The 17651-nt window shown below is 36.1% G+C and overlaps 1 protein-coding gene across 1 annotated transcript in view; it reads left to right on the forward strand.

The window, feature by feature from the left end:
* The window catches only part of PTPRN2 (protein tyrosine phosphatase receptor type N2), a 1540415-nt gene that overhangs the window by 1490591 nt on the left and 32173 nt on the right, over positions 1-17651 (forward strand). Inside the window, exons 18-21 of the mRNA XM_072652081.1 lie at positions 3915-4034; positions 5558-5724; positions 10965-11018; positions 13788-13852. Of these exons, the coding sequence (XP_072508182.1) occupies positions 3915-4034; positions 5558-5724; positions 10965-11018; positions 13788-13852 (406 nt within the window). The remainder of the gene's footprint in view (positions 1-3914; positions 4035-5557; positions 5725-10964; positions 11019-13787; positions 13853-17651) is intronic.

Below are 17651 nucleotides of genomic sequence, written 5' to 3' on the forward strand. Positions count from 1 at the left end.
TGATCTAAATTTTTCCATGAATTCAATAAATGAGGTCTTGTTGGAGTTTCAAAAGCTTAATGTTTTCACTACACATTTGAAAGGGAAGTTTGTGGGGGAGAGGTGTTTTTGTTTTTGCCAGTGTAATCACCTTAAAGGAGTTTGCTCGAAAGGTTTGTTTCAAACCTATGAGGTGGATTTTGAAATTGAAGAAATCTTTCCTCCCCTGTAATCTTCTTTTGATTTGGGGGATCAGAAAAGTGACAGCTTAGAGAGGAGGTGGAGGTTGGAAGGGGCAGTGAAGTAACCAGTCAGTTTGGTGAAATAGTAGGTTAAACTAGTTATTTGTCATCGTTTAGACCAAATGACTGACTGGCTCATTTTCTTTTCTAACTGGTTGTGTCACTTCTCTGTGATATAGCCAGCATCCAATATTAAACTGAACTGGTTCCTCTACTTGACATGATGTTTTTCTCTCCTCCTATAATAAATGAATGCCAAAAGATGGCATGTTTATGTTTATAGCAATCTCTACTCCAGATTTATAGACCACACACCTTTGGTGGGAGAGTGGCAATAACCGTTTCTTCATTTGAGAGAAATCGTCATATACCCAGTGCCTACTCACAGAAGGCACTTAATAAGTGTGGAGTGAATAAATTTAATCATTACAGAAGTCTAAGTAACATTTTTCCCACACTAAAGAGAGCCAGTCTTAGATTTTGCTTACACAAAGTTCTAATACCAATCCAGAAAACCTTAAGTCCTGTATTTGAAGAATCTGTTTTGGTTTGATGATAGACCTCATTTTGGTTTGTTCGTTTGTTTATTTGGGGTTTTGCTTTGTTTTCTGACCGGAGAAAAGAGGACACTTTCAGTTCAAAGATAAGGTTAGGCTTAGGGTAACATTCTAGAATGCCGTGGGCCCTTCTGGGAAACCCTTCTTATTTTGCCCACCTATCATCATTTAACATTTACCAACCAAGTGGCTCTAGTAAAGGGCATTTCTAATGTCATCCAGTCCAACTCTTGACTATAGTAACCATCACTAGGTGAGACTTTAGAGTCATTGGATTGCTTAGGGTTAGCACTGGTTGATTCATAGACAATTTTTATTTACTATGCCACTAGGTAGTTTTTTATTTTAAGCTCCTTAGAGACAGGAATTTTGCTATTTCTCTTCTTTATCTGCTAGGAAATGAATGAATGAAAAAGCATTTATTAACAGCTTATAATATGCCAGGCACTGTGTTAAGTACTAGGGCTACAAATACAGAAGCAAGAAAATCTTTGCCCTCAAAGAAACTATATTCTAATAGAGGAAAACAACATATGAGAGTGATGGCCAGGGAGTGGTGTTTTGGTGTTGGAAATCACAAGGATTGTAAGTAGAATCGTAGGTAATGAGTTACCAGATCTCCCAGGAATGGTAGCGTTGACCTGATTACTGAGCAAGAGGTAGAAGGTGGAGAAGAGGAGTGGGCACTCACACATTAGAAATGAAAAAATATGGCTAAAATGCAGCATATTGGGTCTGGGACCAGGCTGCGTATTGTGAACTCTCACCAATCAAGAGTAGGTAGCCTGTGGGAGGAATACTGGAGTGGCAAACGCAATGTCTTGTACATCTGAAGTGCTTAATAATTGCTTGTTGAATCAAATTGTTCAGTTGTTCCTGAAAGAGAAAAACAAATTATTTCCTGTCTCAAGGGAATTTTTTGCAATAATAGTATATATTTGTAAGTCACTGTTCTTTCATTCACCTTAGGTCTTAGGAAAGAGAGCAAGGTTAGATAGGGGAACCCCCGGGATAGCATGTGTTAACTGAATTAACCAGAATTTTTGAGTATCTAGCATCTTCCTTTCTCCCACATTCCAAATTAGAAAGCTGTTGTTGTATGTATTCTGAAACAGCTAAATTACATCCTAGAATAGTTAAAAAATATATATATAGTGAAAAGCTCTAACTTTCAGTCCTGGAGCAGGCTCCAGTTTTTGTTGATAAGAAATTCCTTAAATAGTAAGGAATGGAAAGGCTAATCCTTACCATGAACTGAATAGCAGTATTGATGCCCAAATGGGCTTCCTGTTTGTTTGATTTAGGAAAATTCTCCTTCTGCTTTTATGCACAGTGACCTAAAAAGATATATTACACCCAAGAGTGCCTTTGAAATTGTTTGTTTAAATTAAGTTTCATTTGGATTTAATCTTAACCAAATCTTTAGAGAGCCAGGCAGACCCTCTGTAATGAAATGCTGTGTGTTTGAACCAATGAAAGATGTTGCCCAACTGTAAGGATTCCTCTTTAAATGAGTGGGCTTTATAATGTTACACTTGGGTGGCACAAGCAGAGTGCTAGATGATTAGTTTATGGTCTAGATCATTGTATTTTTATTACACTCATAAAATCTGTGTTTCTCCTCATTTTCGTAATGGCTTCAATGAGCTTCTATACCTTCTGAAGGCACATTAAATTGTTATGTGATGAAAGTACCGATTTAGTGGAACTAGTTTTAAAGCCTGGGTTGCTCAAAGTAAGACACATGTTTTGAATTCTTATCTTATTGTTGGATTTGCAAGAAGGAAATGGGACTGAGTGTAATTCACATTTATTTGTGGACTTTTTCCTTAAATACTTCACCGGCTTACATTAAATTCTAATCTAAATGATACACAATGAGGTGCCTTAAGGATATTGACTATTTATATCACATGGGAGTATAAATCAATATTAAAGAAGGAAAATATTATGCATGTGCCTGATTTATAAAATATAATTTAAAGGGGAGGGCTTAATAGAATGAGCAATGAAGAGAAATCATTTGTATTTGAGAAATATTTTATAGCTTTAAAAAAGAGGGAGGAGGGAGGACCTAATTGGATTATCATCTCTGTGCATTTAAAAGAAATAGGGGGCCCTTTTGGTTTACTAAATTTACATCTAAATGTAGTTGCTTATAAATATTTCTCTGAAGTTAATATAACCCTTTGTTTAAAAACAGGGCAAGTTCCTTTTCATTCTGTAATTTAATATGCTAATAAAAGTCAGCAAATGTAACATCAGTATACCATAATAAGAATGGTCTTTAGTGATTATACTGTTAAGTATTAATTCCTAGGCAAGTGTTCACACCAGTTGTAAGCTGTGTTTGGAGAGCATTTCTATAGGGCCATTTTTGCTTCGCCCTTTTTAGACAGTCATTTTACAGACATTTTTTTGGTGTGGGTTGATACTTATTTTTCCCATAGGTGGCTATCCTAAATTGTTAAATCCATTCATTAAGACTCACTGTTTCCTTCCTTATGGACTTGCTGTAGTTTGGCCGGAGGAGTATTATGTTTTAGTGTGGCCAAAAGAAGATACAATTTTTTAATGCTGGGTATTATTATCTGAAGATAGTTTTGTTTTCAAAGAAACAGCTTGGGAACAAGCCTCAGATTGTCTAGAAATATTATGATTCTTTGCAGACCAACTCAGCCAACTGCTTTCAAGACATGGAAAATCTCAACCACCCAAAATTAGACGTGTCAGATGTTTGTTTGTTTTACACTGAGGAGGCAGTGGGCTCCTCTGCTCCATGCCACATCAGCTACCATGCTGTATATTTTATGCAGCATTATAGAAAGTTTCCTTCCCAGATCAAAAGTTGGAAAGCCAAACAGCTGAACACAGAACAGAGTTGTTGTGTTTTTTTTTTAAAGCATGGAATGAATTCATTGGAAATTTTTTAATATCTCATGGAAGCGTGCAAAATATGGTCCCATTTTATTCAGAGATTTGAAAGCAGCTGCAGAGTAAAAGTGTCTAATGAAAATGAAATAAATTTCCTGTGAATGGAATAAATTTTGATTGTGTCTCTGAGTGCAGTAATTATACGTGTCACGCGGTAATTAGGCAGTCACAGTGTGGCCACGGTGTCTTTCTTTGTCTGCAGATGGTCTGGGAGAACGGCTGTGTGGTTATTGTCATGCTGACACCCCTCACAGAAAACGGAGTCAAACAGTGCTACCACTATTGGCCAGATGAAGGGTCCAACCTTTACCACATCTACGAGGTACTTAAGTCAAATAGATCTGGTTGGAAAGTTGACAGTAAATGTGTGGATCGATTTCATCCTAAGCCAGATATTACTTAATGTGCTTTGACCTAAACTGGGACTCACCATAAACTTGCATTTGGGAAGGATGCAAGAGGCCTCCTCCAAAGGGTTTCAAGGAGAATACTGAGATCCCTTGTGTTCCTCTTGAAGTGAAAGCAACTGGAAGGTGTGACAAAGCAGTTTTATGATGGAGAAGAGAAATAAAATATTCCTTGGTTTGGGAACTTCAATTCCTCCTGTCATCAGGATATAAATGATAAGCATTTTGTAGGAATTTTCACAATATAAATAGAGATCCAAGCTCTTAAAATAGCTGTATTTGTATAAAGCTCTGTAACTGAAGTCTTTGATAATATGTCTTTTTCATTGCTAAATTTTGACAAATACAAATGCTGGACAGGAAAAAAAAAAGCAAAAATATTTACCTCTACAGGGTAGTCCATTTAAACAGGCCCCATGGAGTACAGCTTTAAAAGAGTCTCATTTGAAAGGGGAGCCCTGCTATTATTCTAATGATTTATTGATTCTCCAGCCTGGTAAAGTAGTCTTAACACAGTGCTGTTTAGAGTTTTACATATGTATTATTATGACTTTTATATTTGGAGAGAAACTGCAACCAGACATCCCTTTTCAAGTTTCTTTTAAACATTTGGGTGGCCTACGTGAGCTAGCATTTAAAGAAAGGAGTAGACTCACTCCTCTGCTACAGTTTTCTGTTAAAGGCCAGAATAACCAAGTTTCACAAAAGTGAGTCAGAACTCTGCACACCAGAGGGCATGCTTTTAGGGTTGAACTCAGAAAGTAGCAATTAATTGTCTATAGTGTTAGGGTTATTGTCTTAAATTTGAGGGATACTAACCCATTGTTTGGATGTGGGTTTCCTTACCTGTAAAATGAGGGGATTGGATTAGGTGATCTCCTAGTTAATTTCCAGCTCTAACATTCCACGAATCAATTACACTAATATTTATGCAACTACTTAAACTTGTCTTTATGGTTCTTCATGTAGAAGTTCTTATTTTTAGAGTTTACCATCTCTAAATCAAGGTTTGTTTCATTCTATTTAAGATAAAACTCAACTTTACATTCAACAGTTTGACCACATCTGTTTAGGTTATTTTTTATTGGTCAATCGTTTTAACTAATTGGTGGTATTTTTTCAAGGCTTCTATCACAGAAACTGTATGGGCAATGTTCAGGCATAATTTTGAATAGTAACCAATTTTTTTGCCCCAGTCGATTTTTTGATATGATACTTCAGTCACATGTACCAATGTTCCAATTGGTCAGGGAAGGAGGACAGTATCAGCCTACTGAGTCCTCTGCTCTATAAGGTTACAAAACTCATACTTGATACATGTACCCTCCTCCCCACACCTGCAAACCTCCAATTAAATGTTATTGAATTTTGCTTTAGGTTTATGATGCCTTTTACCCTGTTTCTTTCTTTTCTTCTCTAAATTATAATTTCTATCCAGGTAAATCTGGTGTCTGAACATATCTGGTGTGAGGATTTCCTTGTGAGAAGCTTTTATTTGAAAAATCTTCAAACCAACGAAACCCGGACCGTAACCCAGTTCCATTTCCTTAGTTGGTATGACCAGGGAGTTCCTTCTTCTACAAGATCACTTCTGGATTTCCGCAGGTACAACAAAGTACATAATAACACATTAAGGCATCTGTAGTCTGGTCATTGGTAAAAACAGTAATATTTGCAATAATTACTTTATGCAAGATTCCTCAGTGGGTATATGGACATCAATTCTAAATGGTACTGGATACTCACTCTTATCCATGTCTCTCATTTCTGATAACATATCTTTTTAGTCTGTCTATGTTACCAAGCTACTTGAAGATTACTACGAGAATTATAAATGAATTAAAAATACAAGATCAGGTACAGGTCCTAAACTACTCATTGCTGAGTGAAAGAAGGTGCAAATTTCAAGTAAGTCTAGTCAGAATGGGCTAGTGTTTATTTTTAAAAATAACAGCACCACCACTGGCTTGAAAATGACAGTTTGAAAAAATTACTCAGCCTTTTGCCCATCCTCAGGGCTTTGATAATTACCCAGTGAAAGAGGGAGACTCTTTTGAATATTTATTAACTGAATTGTCTGATGACTTACTTTGTACTAAAATGCATAGATCAACAAGGAAAACAAAATCTCTGACTGAAATCTTGATTCAAAGCATATTTGGCACATCGTCCATAGCTCTTGCATGGTGTTGGCTACTATAGTGATAACTGGATAGAAATAGGTAGCCTGAAAATTGTGCATAGTTTCAACAGAGCTCTGAGATATGTAGGATCTTGCCTGCATCTCAATCAAATTTATCTACACATTTTAAAGGAATATTAAAGATTACAAATAAAAAGTTAAAGGAATTGAAGAATTAATATTGAATTGCATTCATTGTATGTCTACTTAGTGCAATCTTGTTTATGCTAGAATTCTATAACTTGGGTCAGGGAAAGGTGGAAAGATCAGGTATTTTAGTAAAGATAGACTTTCAGTCTTAACTTTGATTTTCCTGAATTTGTAAGTTCTAGACTTGTATTATAAATATGATGTTATTGATTTTGCTCATTGTTCTATTTAAGAAAGAAAAAATGTGACATACTGCCTTGGATCAAATAGCATGTGAATAGATCAAAAGAGAATCAGATTTGGTACTGTACATATAATACACATTCAAAGCCAACTCTGCTGCTCTGTTACCTTACTTATAGATGCAAATTGTGTATTATAAGTCAAGAATACTGAATGCATGGTAAAAAAGGAAAACCTGTTAGCATATATCAACAATTGCTACTTTTCCTATCTTAATTTCTTGGCCATTGGTGCCTTTTCTTGATGTAAATTCATTGTATTGTAGGAGGAAATATTACTAAGACATGCTATTTAAAATCTTACATAGAGTAAGTTTTTTGGGATGGAATCCTCAAAAAACGTACTTGATGGACATATTTCTGCACCTCAAAAAAGATGGTTGCTCATCTTAATATCAATGTCTTAATGTGCATTCAGTGTATGTGTATATATATATGCATATGGGTGTATGTTTATACATTCATATACATATATGAAATTGAGCATATACATAACCAACCCTCAATTTTTAATATGTCATTATTGAGAAAAGTTAGATTCCCGAAATTCCCTTGCCCCAGAGTCTATGGAGGTATGGTACTAAGAAGTTCCCCTTTGTTTTGACTTTTTATCAAAAACAACCACCATAACCAAAAACAACAAAAATTCTAGAACCCGTAGCTTTGCAAATTTCATTTGGAAATCAAGTTTCTATTTCTTTAGTTATTTAGTGAATTGTGTTTCAGATAATTATGGATTTCGCAGATTAGGCTGAATATTGACCTAAATGCTCATATTCTAAGAATGTACCCCACTTAAGCATGAGATGCTGAGATGATTTTTTTTATAAGCACACAAATTACAGAGTTGGAAGAGGTGAGGCTGCTTCTGAAAACACTGGTCAGTTGAATGTTACTAGAATCCTAATTTCATCTTGAACAATAGATCAACCATTCTAGCTCTGAACTAGCTTGTTAGTCATGCACTGATATGTGTAATTAAATATTTCTCTGAGCCCAGAGGGAGCACATTTACACTTTAAAGAGAAACTGCTAAGCTAAAAGATAATTAGCATCACATGTGAGGGCTTTGCTTAAAATATATATATTATGCTATCACTTCTTGCTGTGTGCAATGACATCTACTAACCCTGCTCACTTTAAAAATGGACAAATTCTTATTTTGCCAGCTAATTAGCGGTTGCCGGTGTCATTTTTGTGATGTTGCAGCTAGTAATATGAGCCCAGTTGCATAGTCACAAAAGTGATCATTGGAAACTGTGACTCTGCTGCAGGGACAATGTGGGAAACCCCTTTTCTGAGCCTCTAACGACCTCTGACCTTTGCTTGCTGATGGTTTGCATGACGATTTCTTTTCCACTCAATGACCCCCATGGGTTGGTTTGTATCACTAATCATTCTTCCTCAGTTAATTCCTCCTGTGTATAGATCTAAATATAAAAATTATCATTTTTTCCTTAATGTTTGGGACCTTTCTGCTTATGGATGAATTTTCCGTTTACTCTAGTAGTGTAAACTTGGGATGGAATGAATATTGCTTATTTATCTTCATAACTTATCAGTAGACTATATATCATAGGTCAACTGGATGAAAAACCTTATGTTGGAATATGTGATAATCGGCTTTTAAGGTTTTCCTTTGTGCTTTTTTCAAGCTGTGATAAGTATTTGGATCTCTTGTAAATAAAATGCTAAGAAAACAATGCCACGTGGTATTTACACAACATGTCTCTTTGGCTGTTTGTGAGTTGTTGGTTTTTTCCTTTGCCCCCCCTCCCCCAAATAGGGTTAGAGGAGGTTTTTCTTAAAATTACACTAAAGCCTTTCTAAACTCTGCAGAGGCAGCCAGTCACAACATGCTTGGAGACAACAGCATTTTAAACATGCCATAGAATGAAGAAAGGAATTACGGGAGTGCAAAGGCAAATCACAGGCATATTTAGCTAGTAATTAGCTTTTTAACAACATTACTAAGTAAGAGAGGCTGTCTTGTTAAAGAGCTCCCAGGGAAGAGGGAAGGGGCTGACCAACTGTAAATTGGACACTGAGATACTGTTGTGTCTGACGGCTGCTTACATTTTAATTGTGTCCTACGCATTTTGGTGAAGGGTGGATATTTATTCTATTTATCTCTTTTTAATTATGCCTTTGTTGATCATTCTTGGCACCATCTGAAAAATGGAGTAAGACCTGGCCATTTACCAGTATGCCTGCAGATAAACATTTAGTTTTCCTTCCACAAAACATAGATGAGAGTGTCAAACATGAAATATCACAAGATGTTGGAATGCAGAGCTGAGGTGCTGACCCTGATCATGTTAAAAGATTCAGTTACTCAGAAATATATGGCAAAAGCTTTCATTTGTGGTTGAAAACCCCTTAGAAGTAAAACAACTCTAGAATGATTTAACGGTAAGCATGCTTGATTCTGCTAAAAGAAAATAATACCACCATCACCAAAAGAAATTCTAAATGACTTTATACATTTTAGCCTATATAGTAGGCTGAGTCCAGCAGCTTTCCCACTTCAGAAGCCATTCTGGCAGTTTAGAATCTATTTATCAGAAGTAGAACTCATGATGCCCTACTAACCTGAGTGAGGAAAAAAGACAGAAAGACTTTAGAAGTGGGTCTACTTTCCTCAGTCCATTTTATACTCAAAGAGCCAAGTACTTTTATGGTGTTCTTGCACAGGAGTACTATTGACTTCAATAAGTGTTCATTTCTTGCTTATCATCTTTTCTCCCAAATCCCAAATATAAATGCAACTTTAAAAAAAAAAAAAAGACTCCTAGTAGTATCGTAGTGAGAGAGCTTAACCATTAAGGTACTTGGTAACTTGTGTCCTAAGCCTTTAGTTTCTTTACTCTTTCCACTTTCTGTGATCTCTAAGCATGTGTATATTACATATTTTCACATATTTGGTGGAGAAGCAGCACAGAATAGGGAACTAACCTCAGATCCAGTGGTCATAGTGGGGTACAGGTATCTAATTAATGCTCACATCCAGGTTTTCCCACTATACATTATCTTTTCTCAAAATATCTGTTGTTCTAAAGTACTTCCTCTTACTACTGTGCAGCTTGAGGAACGTAGACCCCTCATACCAAACAGTGATATACATGACAACGCCATTGGATCTGGCATCCAAGCCCCCATATTTGATGCTACCAAAATATATGGTGAATTCAGTAGAAAGAAATCAGTTAATCTGTTGAAAAGAAAAATCAGTCACCTATTCCTTTCTTTTCATGTCCTGAAGATAAAACGACTGATTGAATTTTTACTTTTTTGATGGATTATTTTGGTGTTTGTAGACACAGCCTCTGAAAAGAAAAAGTAAAGCCTTTTCATTTTGTCTTTAAGGGACATTTTCCCATGTTACTGTCCCCCTCTCCTCAATTTTACTTCCTATCATAGATAAAAGAATGCTACACATTTCAGATGAGGAATGAATTTCTTTCTTCCAAAAAACCTAGACCCTTATTTTCTCCTTTGAAAATACCCTTCTGAATAACTTGATTTGCTTTTTAGATATCCCATAGCTTGTCTGCTGAAAGAAACAAAATGTTAGAGGGTCTTTTACAAGGAATATAAATCACCATTTGGGCCAGGAGGGATGAGGATTGTTACAAAATTTTGATACATGTTTATTATTTATCTGTGCAACTAAGTAGCCAAAAATCTGTAGAATGAAAATTGTTTGATAATGCACTCAAATTTCAAAAATGGAAGGCTTTTTTCTTGACAGCATTGTTTTGTCTCTTTGGTTAAAACATTCTTAACACATGATTATGTAAAAAGTCCACAGGAGGATTTCTCTTGAGATTATATCTATGCAACTTGTTTTTTCAATAAATGAGTGGTTAATGAGAGAGTTTGGGGGTTGGAGCATCAATTCTAAAACACAAGAATTGCAATGTATAATACAGAAAATGAGCCTATAACAAAAAGTTAGATTAACTGAAGAAGAGAAAAAAAGAGTTACGCCAGGAGCTACATCCATTGATCAGAGAGACCCGCTATAGATCTGGTTGCTTGAGTTCATCTTTGCAAATGTAAAATCTTTGTGAATGTGCAAGAATTTTGTTTAGTTCTTAATTTACTATAGAAAGGAAACTGAATCATGGGGAATTATGGATGTGAGAGTTTATCAGAACTGGCTAATGGAAAATGAGTTTGAGAATGTTGAATTGTTCATTTGGCTTACTCTGTTTATTATATGAGGAAATGGATTATAATTATAACTTGATATCTCTCTTTTGTTGCAGAAAAGTAAACAAGTGCTACAGGGGCCGTTCTTGTCCGATTATTGTTCACTGCAGGCAAGTATAACTTTTAACATGTGCTTGGAAGTTTTGCAATATTAAGAAACCATAAAACTGTAAAAACAAAGATAAAAGTTGAGATTACTAACAAATTAATAAGCACATACTTAAGTGAATCGTTTCAAGATAATTCTAAGATAACAATCTAGCTTTATGTTCTTTTTATGCTGCTGAAAGTTGTGCTGATTATGATTATGGTGACCCTTCTATAGTTTGTGTTAAACTTTACCTGAGACATCCCTAATTCCTCCACTAATCTCTGACCCAAAACATTGGATCAAGGTGACATTTTATTTCACAGTTTGCAATCAGATGAGCCACATTGTTTTTTATATATGCACATATATACATATATATATCATGGACAGCTAGGTAGTGCAGTAGATAGCACTGGTCCTACAGTCAGGAAACCCGAGTTCAGTCCAGGCTCAGACCCATATTAGCTGCGTGACCCCAGGCAAGTCACTTAATCCTGCTTGCCTCAGTTGCCTCATCTGTAAAATGAGCTGGAGAAGGAAATGGCAAACCATTCCAGCATCTTTGCCAAGAGAACCCCAAATGGAGTCACAAAGATTTGAACAGAACTGAAAAGACTCAACAACTACAACTCATATGTTTATATCTAGTATTTGGCCATTTTTAGAGGTATGTTTGAATGGCTACCACCTGCTCATCTTATTGTTTTCTGGGTTGACCATGAGTATTTTCATGGAAATTGTCTTGGCTATTCGAGCTATGCCTTCTATTGTAAACCCTTATCTTCTCTATGTTAAAACTATAGAAATCAAATTAACAGGCTGTCAAAAAGGAAACTGCATTTGACATTTCCCTTCTCTGTTGCATCTGATTCAACTAAAGCTAAATTTTGGATCATCCTTTTTTAAATAATTCATACTCCTTTTCAGGAACTTTTTTTCTGTTAAAGTTCTGATGGTACAGAAAAGAAGTTTTAATATTTTTTTTGGAAATCATCGAAGTATTAGAATTATTTCTGTCACCTAGCATAGTGCTTTGCACATGAAAGGCATTGAATTAATGTTTGTTAAAGTGAATTCAGTGCAAGGAAGCCTGTCCATTGAGATGATACCAAGCCCACCAATCTAATTCAAAAACAAGTTTTTGTTGTTGTTTATTTTTTTGGTCAATAGGAGAGGTAGGTTGGTGGTTTTGGCCTTTTTAATTTTCCTCTGTAAGTAACATAGTCTTAACACCTCCATATCCTAAAACAGGCGTCATGTCTTTAGAGTCTGATGAGGGCATGTGTGAAGAATCAAATTACTTAGAAAGTAAGTCCTTAAGCAAAGGCTCTTGAGATGCATAAACTTTAAAAAAAAATGTATTAAACAGATAGACAGATAGATAGCTGTATTTCAATATAGTTTCCTTCATGCTCTTATACATTTTATTTTATGCATCTTAAAACATTCTAAGAAGGGGTCCATGACACCAAAAAGAGTTGGAGATTGCTTTTCTTCAATGATGTAATGAATAAAGCTATCTAGGAAGATTTGTTCTGATGACTAGTTTTAAAAATTTTATTTGTATTTTGCTCTGGTTGCTGATTTTTTTTTAATCAGTCATCTATTTGAGGAAAAAAAGTTAAATGTTAATATGCTTTCTCTATGAAAGCTATCCATCCCACGTCAATTCCGTCTAACAATTATTCAATAGTTTGGTCAACAAACAAGAAAAACAATACTAGCTAATATCTGTAGAGCTCTTCCAGGTTTGCAAAGCACTTTGATCAATAAATAAGCTGGGCAGGTAGAATGAAGCAAATCAGAGAGACTACAGGGATGGAAGTCAGAAAGCCCTGAATTCAAATCCCACCCCAGACGTTTACAAGGTATAGGACCCTAAGCAAATCTCTTAACTTCTGGCTGCCTCACCTGGAAAGCGAGGAGGTTGGATGATGCCTCCAAAGTGCCTTATAGCTCTCATTCTGTGAAACTGTTGGCTATGTTAAAGAGGGTCCCTCACATATACATGCAACACAACATCAACTTAATGGAAAAAATAACTAGTTTAACATTTTCTATTTCAAAACTAATGATGCTGGTATTATTTTTTTGTCCTGGAACTTATATCTTCATTTTTTTAAAAATTTAGTACGGTTGAGGCATAATTCAAAACATTTTTTACACCTCTAATCCAGATGGTAAATTTTCCAATTATAGAAGGTGGGGACAAGGGAAGGGGGGGGTTCAGAGGAGGAAGGTAAAGGAGAAAGCTTTTTAAAGCCATGATTAAGAAACAAATAACGGATATTTCCAGTTCTAGAGGGGATAAAGTGGCATAAAAAACTTTTAAAGTAAGGAAAAACCCCTCCTCCCCAAAAAAATCAGTATGACAATTATCCCACATATATACTCAAATGAAAATTTTGGTCTTGCCTAAGAATGTTGGGTGTGTTTCATTTTTTGCTTCTAGTCTTTTCGAGTACTAGGTCACAGAAGTAAGGATCTCTGTGCTTATGATATGTGGCAGCGTTGGCATTTTCTTTTGCTAATTTTCTTTTGCTAAAACTCAAAACCATAGTTGGCCTTGGAGAGGACAAGGAAAACTTAGTCATGAAGAACAATAGTTAATCCTTCATGAACAGCTTGAGCTTATTAAAGCCCATCACAAGTTTTCTTTGTTTCTTTCCTCTGGTTCACTCTTTCACTTTTTCTTTCCCTGTCCCCACTTATAACATGGGTAAAATAAAAGATTGCTGCCTTTCCTGTGGACAGATAGCACGTTCATTCTCTCTCCTTCTGTTGACAGTGATGGCGCTGGAAGGAGCGGCACCTACGTGCTGATTGACATGGTTCTCAATAAGATGGCCAAAGGTGAGATTCAAAAGCCCTGGCTGCTTTGTCAGGGCCGAGATACGTGGTCTTGTTGCCATAGTAACGCAGGATGCAATATTCACAGAAGGCCTTCGAATAAATTAAAGTAGTGTATTCCCCCTTCCTGAATCGTATTAAGTTATCTGCCACACATTTTTTAAAGTGCATTCTTTGTTAATGGGTACTACATAGGACAATATTATATTTGGCATTGAGGGAAATGCAGATTTTTTAAAATTTTAAACATTCAACTAACTTCAAAAAAAAACTAAGTTATTTTTGGTATATGGTGTATTTCTTAGTAGAACATAATCTCTATTGGTCAGTGACACTAATAATTTCTCCTAAGAACAATCTTAAGTTTTCTCATCTGTAAAATAGGGTTCAGTTCAACTAGATGACCTCTAAGGGTCAGTCTTTTTTATTCCATGTAAATAATTAACCTATTTCATTATGGTTTTTTAAATATTTGAGTTTATAGTAGCACTATGAGAATTCCCTATCCCACCCCCATTAAAATATAATGTCTCTTTTGATTTTTTGCCCCTTTTGGAGACTTGTTCATTTACTATCCTAGAATCAAATAATTCTAGAGCTGGAAAGAACCTTATAGATCATCTCATTCAGTTCTTTAATTTTATAGATGAGAAAACTGAGGCCCAGAGCAGTTCACTGGGGTCACACAGTACAGAAAAGGAACTATTACCAAGCCTCATGGGTCAGGGGAGAGAATAAGAATAAGGCCTTAGGTTGAAATGAGGTTTTGCAGCATCAAATAAGATTTTGAAGTGTTCGGAATTAGCTTAGTCTTGGGGATTTATACACACAAAAGAAGACGCATTATGTTACTTATTATCAAGTTGGGTGGAGGGGAGGAGCATTTCTATCTAGGAAAGTGTATTTTTATTCTCTCAAATATACATCATATCATTTACAACCACAGAGCTGCTGAAGTATAGAAACTGTCATTGGTGTTAAGAGTAGTTGTGTTATCTGCCCCAACATCTACCAAAGAAAAATTCCAAGAAAATGTGGATTATTTTATTTAAGTGTGTCATGCATGTGTTTGTGGGAGAACATGTGATACCATAAGTTACTCCATACGTAACTGGTTCAAGTGGAAATTTGATCACTACAAACAAAAATAAGCAGACGTAGGGGAAATGGAGGTTGACATCATCTCAATATTTGCTTGGGTTATGTTGATTTTCACCAAGAGGATATGATGAAACCTGGAGTTTAAACATATGCAATTTTGTATCATAGAGAAGTATTTTCCAGCTTCAGGCTTTCAACCACTTAAGGAAGGGTTGACTTATTGTAAGAGCACTGAAGACTGCCATTTATTGACTCCATTGTACCATGTAATGTCAAATTCCATTTTAAGTGTGGGCTTAGTATTTCACAATACAAAACAAGTCATGTGAAACTGGCCAAAGAAAGGAGTCGCAGGATTTTTTTTTTTTTTTAAGATTGGTCACCCCCCCCCCCCCTCCATTTTGTTCTTGACCGGCTCCCCTCTGCCAATGGGGTGTGCAATTTGAAATCCCCTGACCTGGAGCTTGGGATGTAGTCTAAATGAAAGATCAAAGGGCAGAGCAGGCATCTCAGCCCTGCTGAGGTGGGCCTTTCCCAGGCCGTCACACTGTGAGGCAGCCAAAGGTTTTGTTCTGACAGGAATCTAGGCCCGGCCTGTGAGGCCTAGGCCTTCTTTGTCTGGCCTGAGAAGTTTGAGGCCCAGGTTGAGGATCCAGTGTTCATCAAATGATCAAAGGCCTGAAGCCCTGGACATGAAACCTTTCTTTCCATTTCCTTTTCTTAAAAAGAATGAATTGCAGGAGGACCAAAGAATGCCATTTCCAAAGCTTTTATGTGGAGAGCTAGCACTAACTTTAGAGTTCTTCAGTTCTAAACATAAAAATGTAAGTGCACTTTCAGTCCGGGTCCAGCTGCAGCAACAGCCATCGACTAGAATTTCTTTCATAAAGGCTTTTTAAGTAAGGATTAAGGCCTTCAGTCTTTTTTTTTTTTTTAAGGACATTTAAGAATAAACTTAGAATAATTTAAGTTCTAGTTCCACTGTTTAGTTTATTAAAGAGTAGACAGTAATGCATTTTTAAATCAAAGTAAACAGGCTCACCCTATTATTTTTGCAGTGGGAAAAATAGATATAAAACTATAAAATACTTTTGTATTTCAATGATTTTTGTCATTGGGAAGTTCCCTTTTCATTTAATACTTGAGACTTTTACTTCAGAAATAGTTTCATTTAGAGATTTCACACTCAAGAGCTTTTGGCATTTAAGATCTTAATTCAATCACTGATCAAATTATGAATATTTCTGGAAAAATATATTTATAGGGTTGTGTTTACTATTTTTCACTGTCATTGTATCCCTAGAACTTAGCACAGTTCCTTATCCATGCATACATAGTAGGGGTTTAATAAATGCTTGTTGAATTGAATTAGACATCTGTTCATTTACACAGAATTTTTCCAGTTTTCTCACACATACACAACACACACACACACACACACACACACACACACTCACACAAATACACATTTAATTAGTTGTGTAAAACTTTCTCTAAGTTCTAAAGTAGGGAGGAAAGAGATGCAGTTGACTAGAAATTTAGACCAGTTCCATCATTTGGCAAGTAATGAGAGTTTCCCAAAGAATAACATTTGTCAGGTCAGCCCAGAGCCTCCAGGCAAGGTTGAAATTGTCCTAACTTTCAGCTAACATAGTGGCAATGGTAGAAACCCAACCACTGGGGAAATATTTATCACACATTTTATTGAGGATTCCCTACCAGGATTTTTGTTTGGGCAGGCGGGAGGGAATCTGAAAGGGTCTCGATGCTAGGAGCTGTATGCTGAGTAAACACATTCCAATCTCCCGGTTCCTATTGTTATTCAAAGAACTGTAGAAAGCATTTTTGGGGAGTCCTGCTTCTTTGGTTTGACCTGAGTCATAGGAATGAGAATTTCCTTTTGGGAACTAAATTAGGGCATATGGCATGAATAAACGTGACAGCTAGTTGTGGTCTTTTTAGCTGCATTAACTCCAAGTGGTTTTCTACATAATCTAAATTGCATGAATTTAGAACGAACAGGAGAAGATGGTGTTACTATCTAGTCAACTTCAGATTTTCATCCTCAGCAATTTCATCCCCTTTGTGACTGTTTTCCTGTCACACAAACCTTGTCAAATCTTGCCTAAGATCAGTGTAAGTTTGGGGTTTATATTTCTGATTAATTGTTCATTATATTCTTGTCATGTGTTTGAATGCTCCATTTTAATGTTATTAAGCTGCGTTTGCTATGTAGATCAGTTTACCAACACTCCCACCCACTCCTCCTAGCTCCCAAAGGAAATAAGCTTTATAAATGGCAGGCCTACTTCAGTCATTTCCCAATGCTTCTTCTCCTTATCCTTTATCCAGCCCCCCTCCCCATCCCTTTCAAGGTCACAGAGTGCAGAGGCTGTACAAATGCTATCCATCTACTCAGCAATGCAAAGAGATTTGAATTTCCAAAGAGATCAGAATCATTGTTGTTGTTAATAACATTAACAACTCACATTTATATAGCATTATATAGCATTTTATCACATCTACTCTGTGAGGTGGGTAAAGTGTTAGTTACACTTTACAGATGAACAAACTGAAGTTCATAGATGTTGTAATTCATCCATAAGTATAATCACACAACTGATTGTCCCCATGCCCTCTTTCCACTATGCCATTTTGCCTCTCCTCTGAAATAGCACAGTATCTTTCATAACCTTTCTTC

Source organism: Notamacropus eugenii, chromosome 3 (genome assembly GCF_028372415.1).
Source record: "Notamacropus eugenii isolate mMacEug1 chromosome 3, mMacEug1.pri_v2, whole genome shotgun sequence".
Taxonomy (NCBI): domain Eukaryota; kingdom Metazoa; phylum Chordata; class Mammalia; order Diprotodontia; family Macropodidae; genus Notamacropus; species Notamacropus eugenii.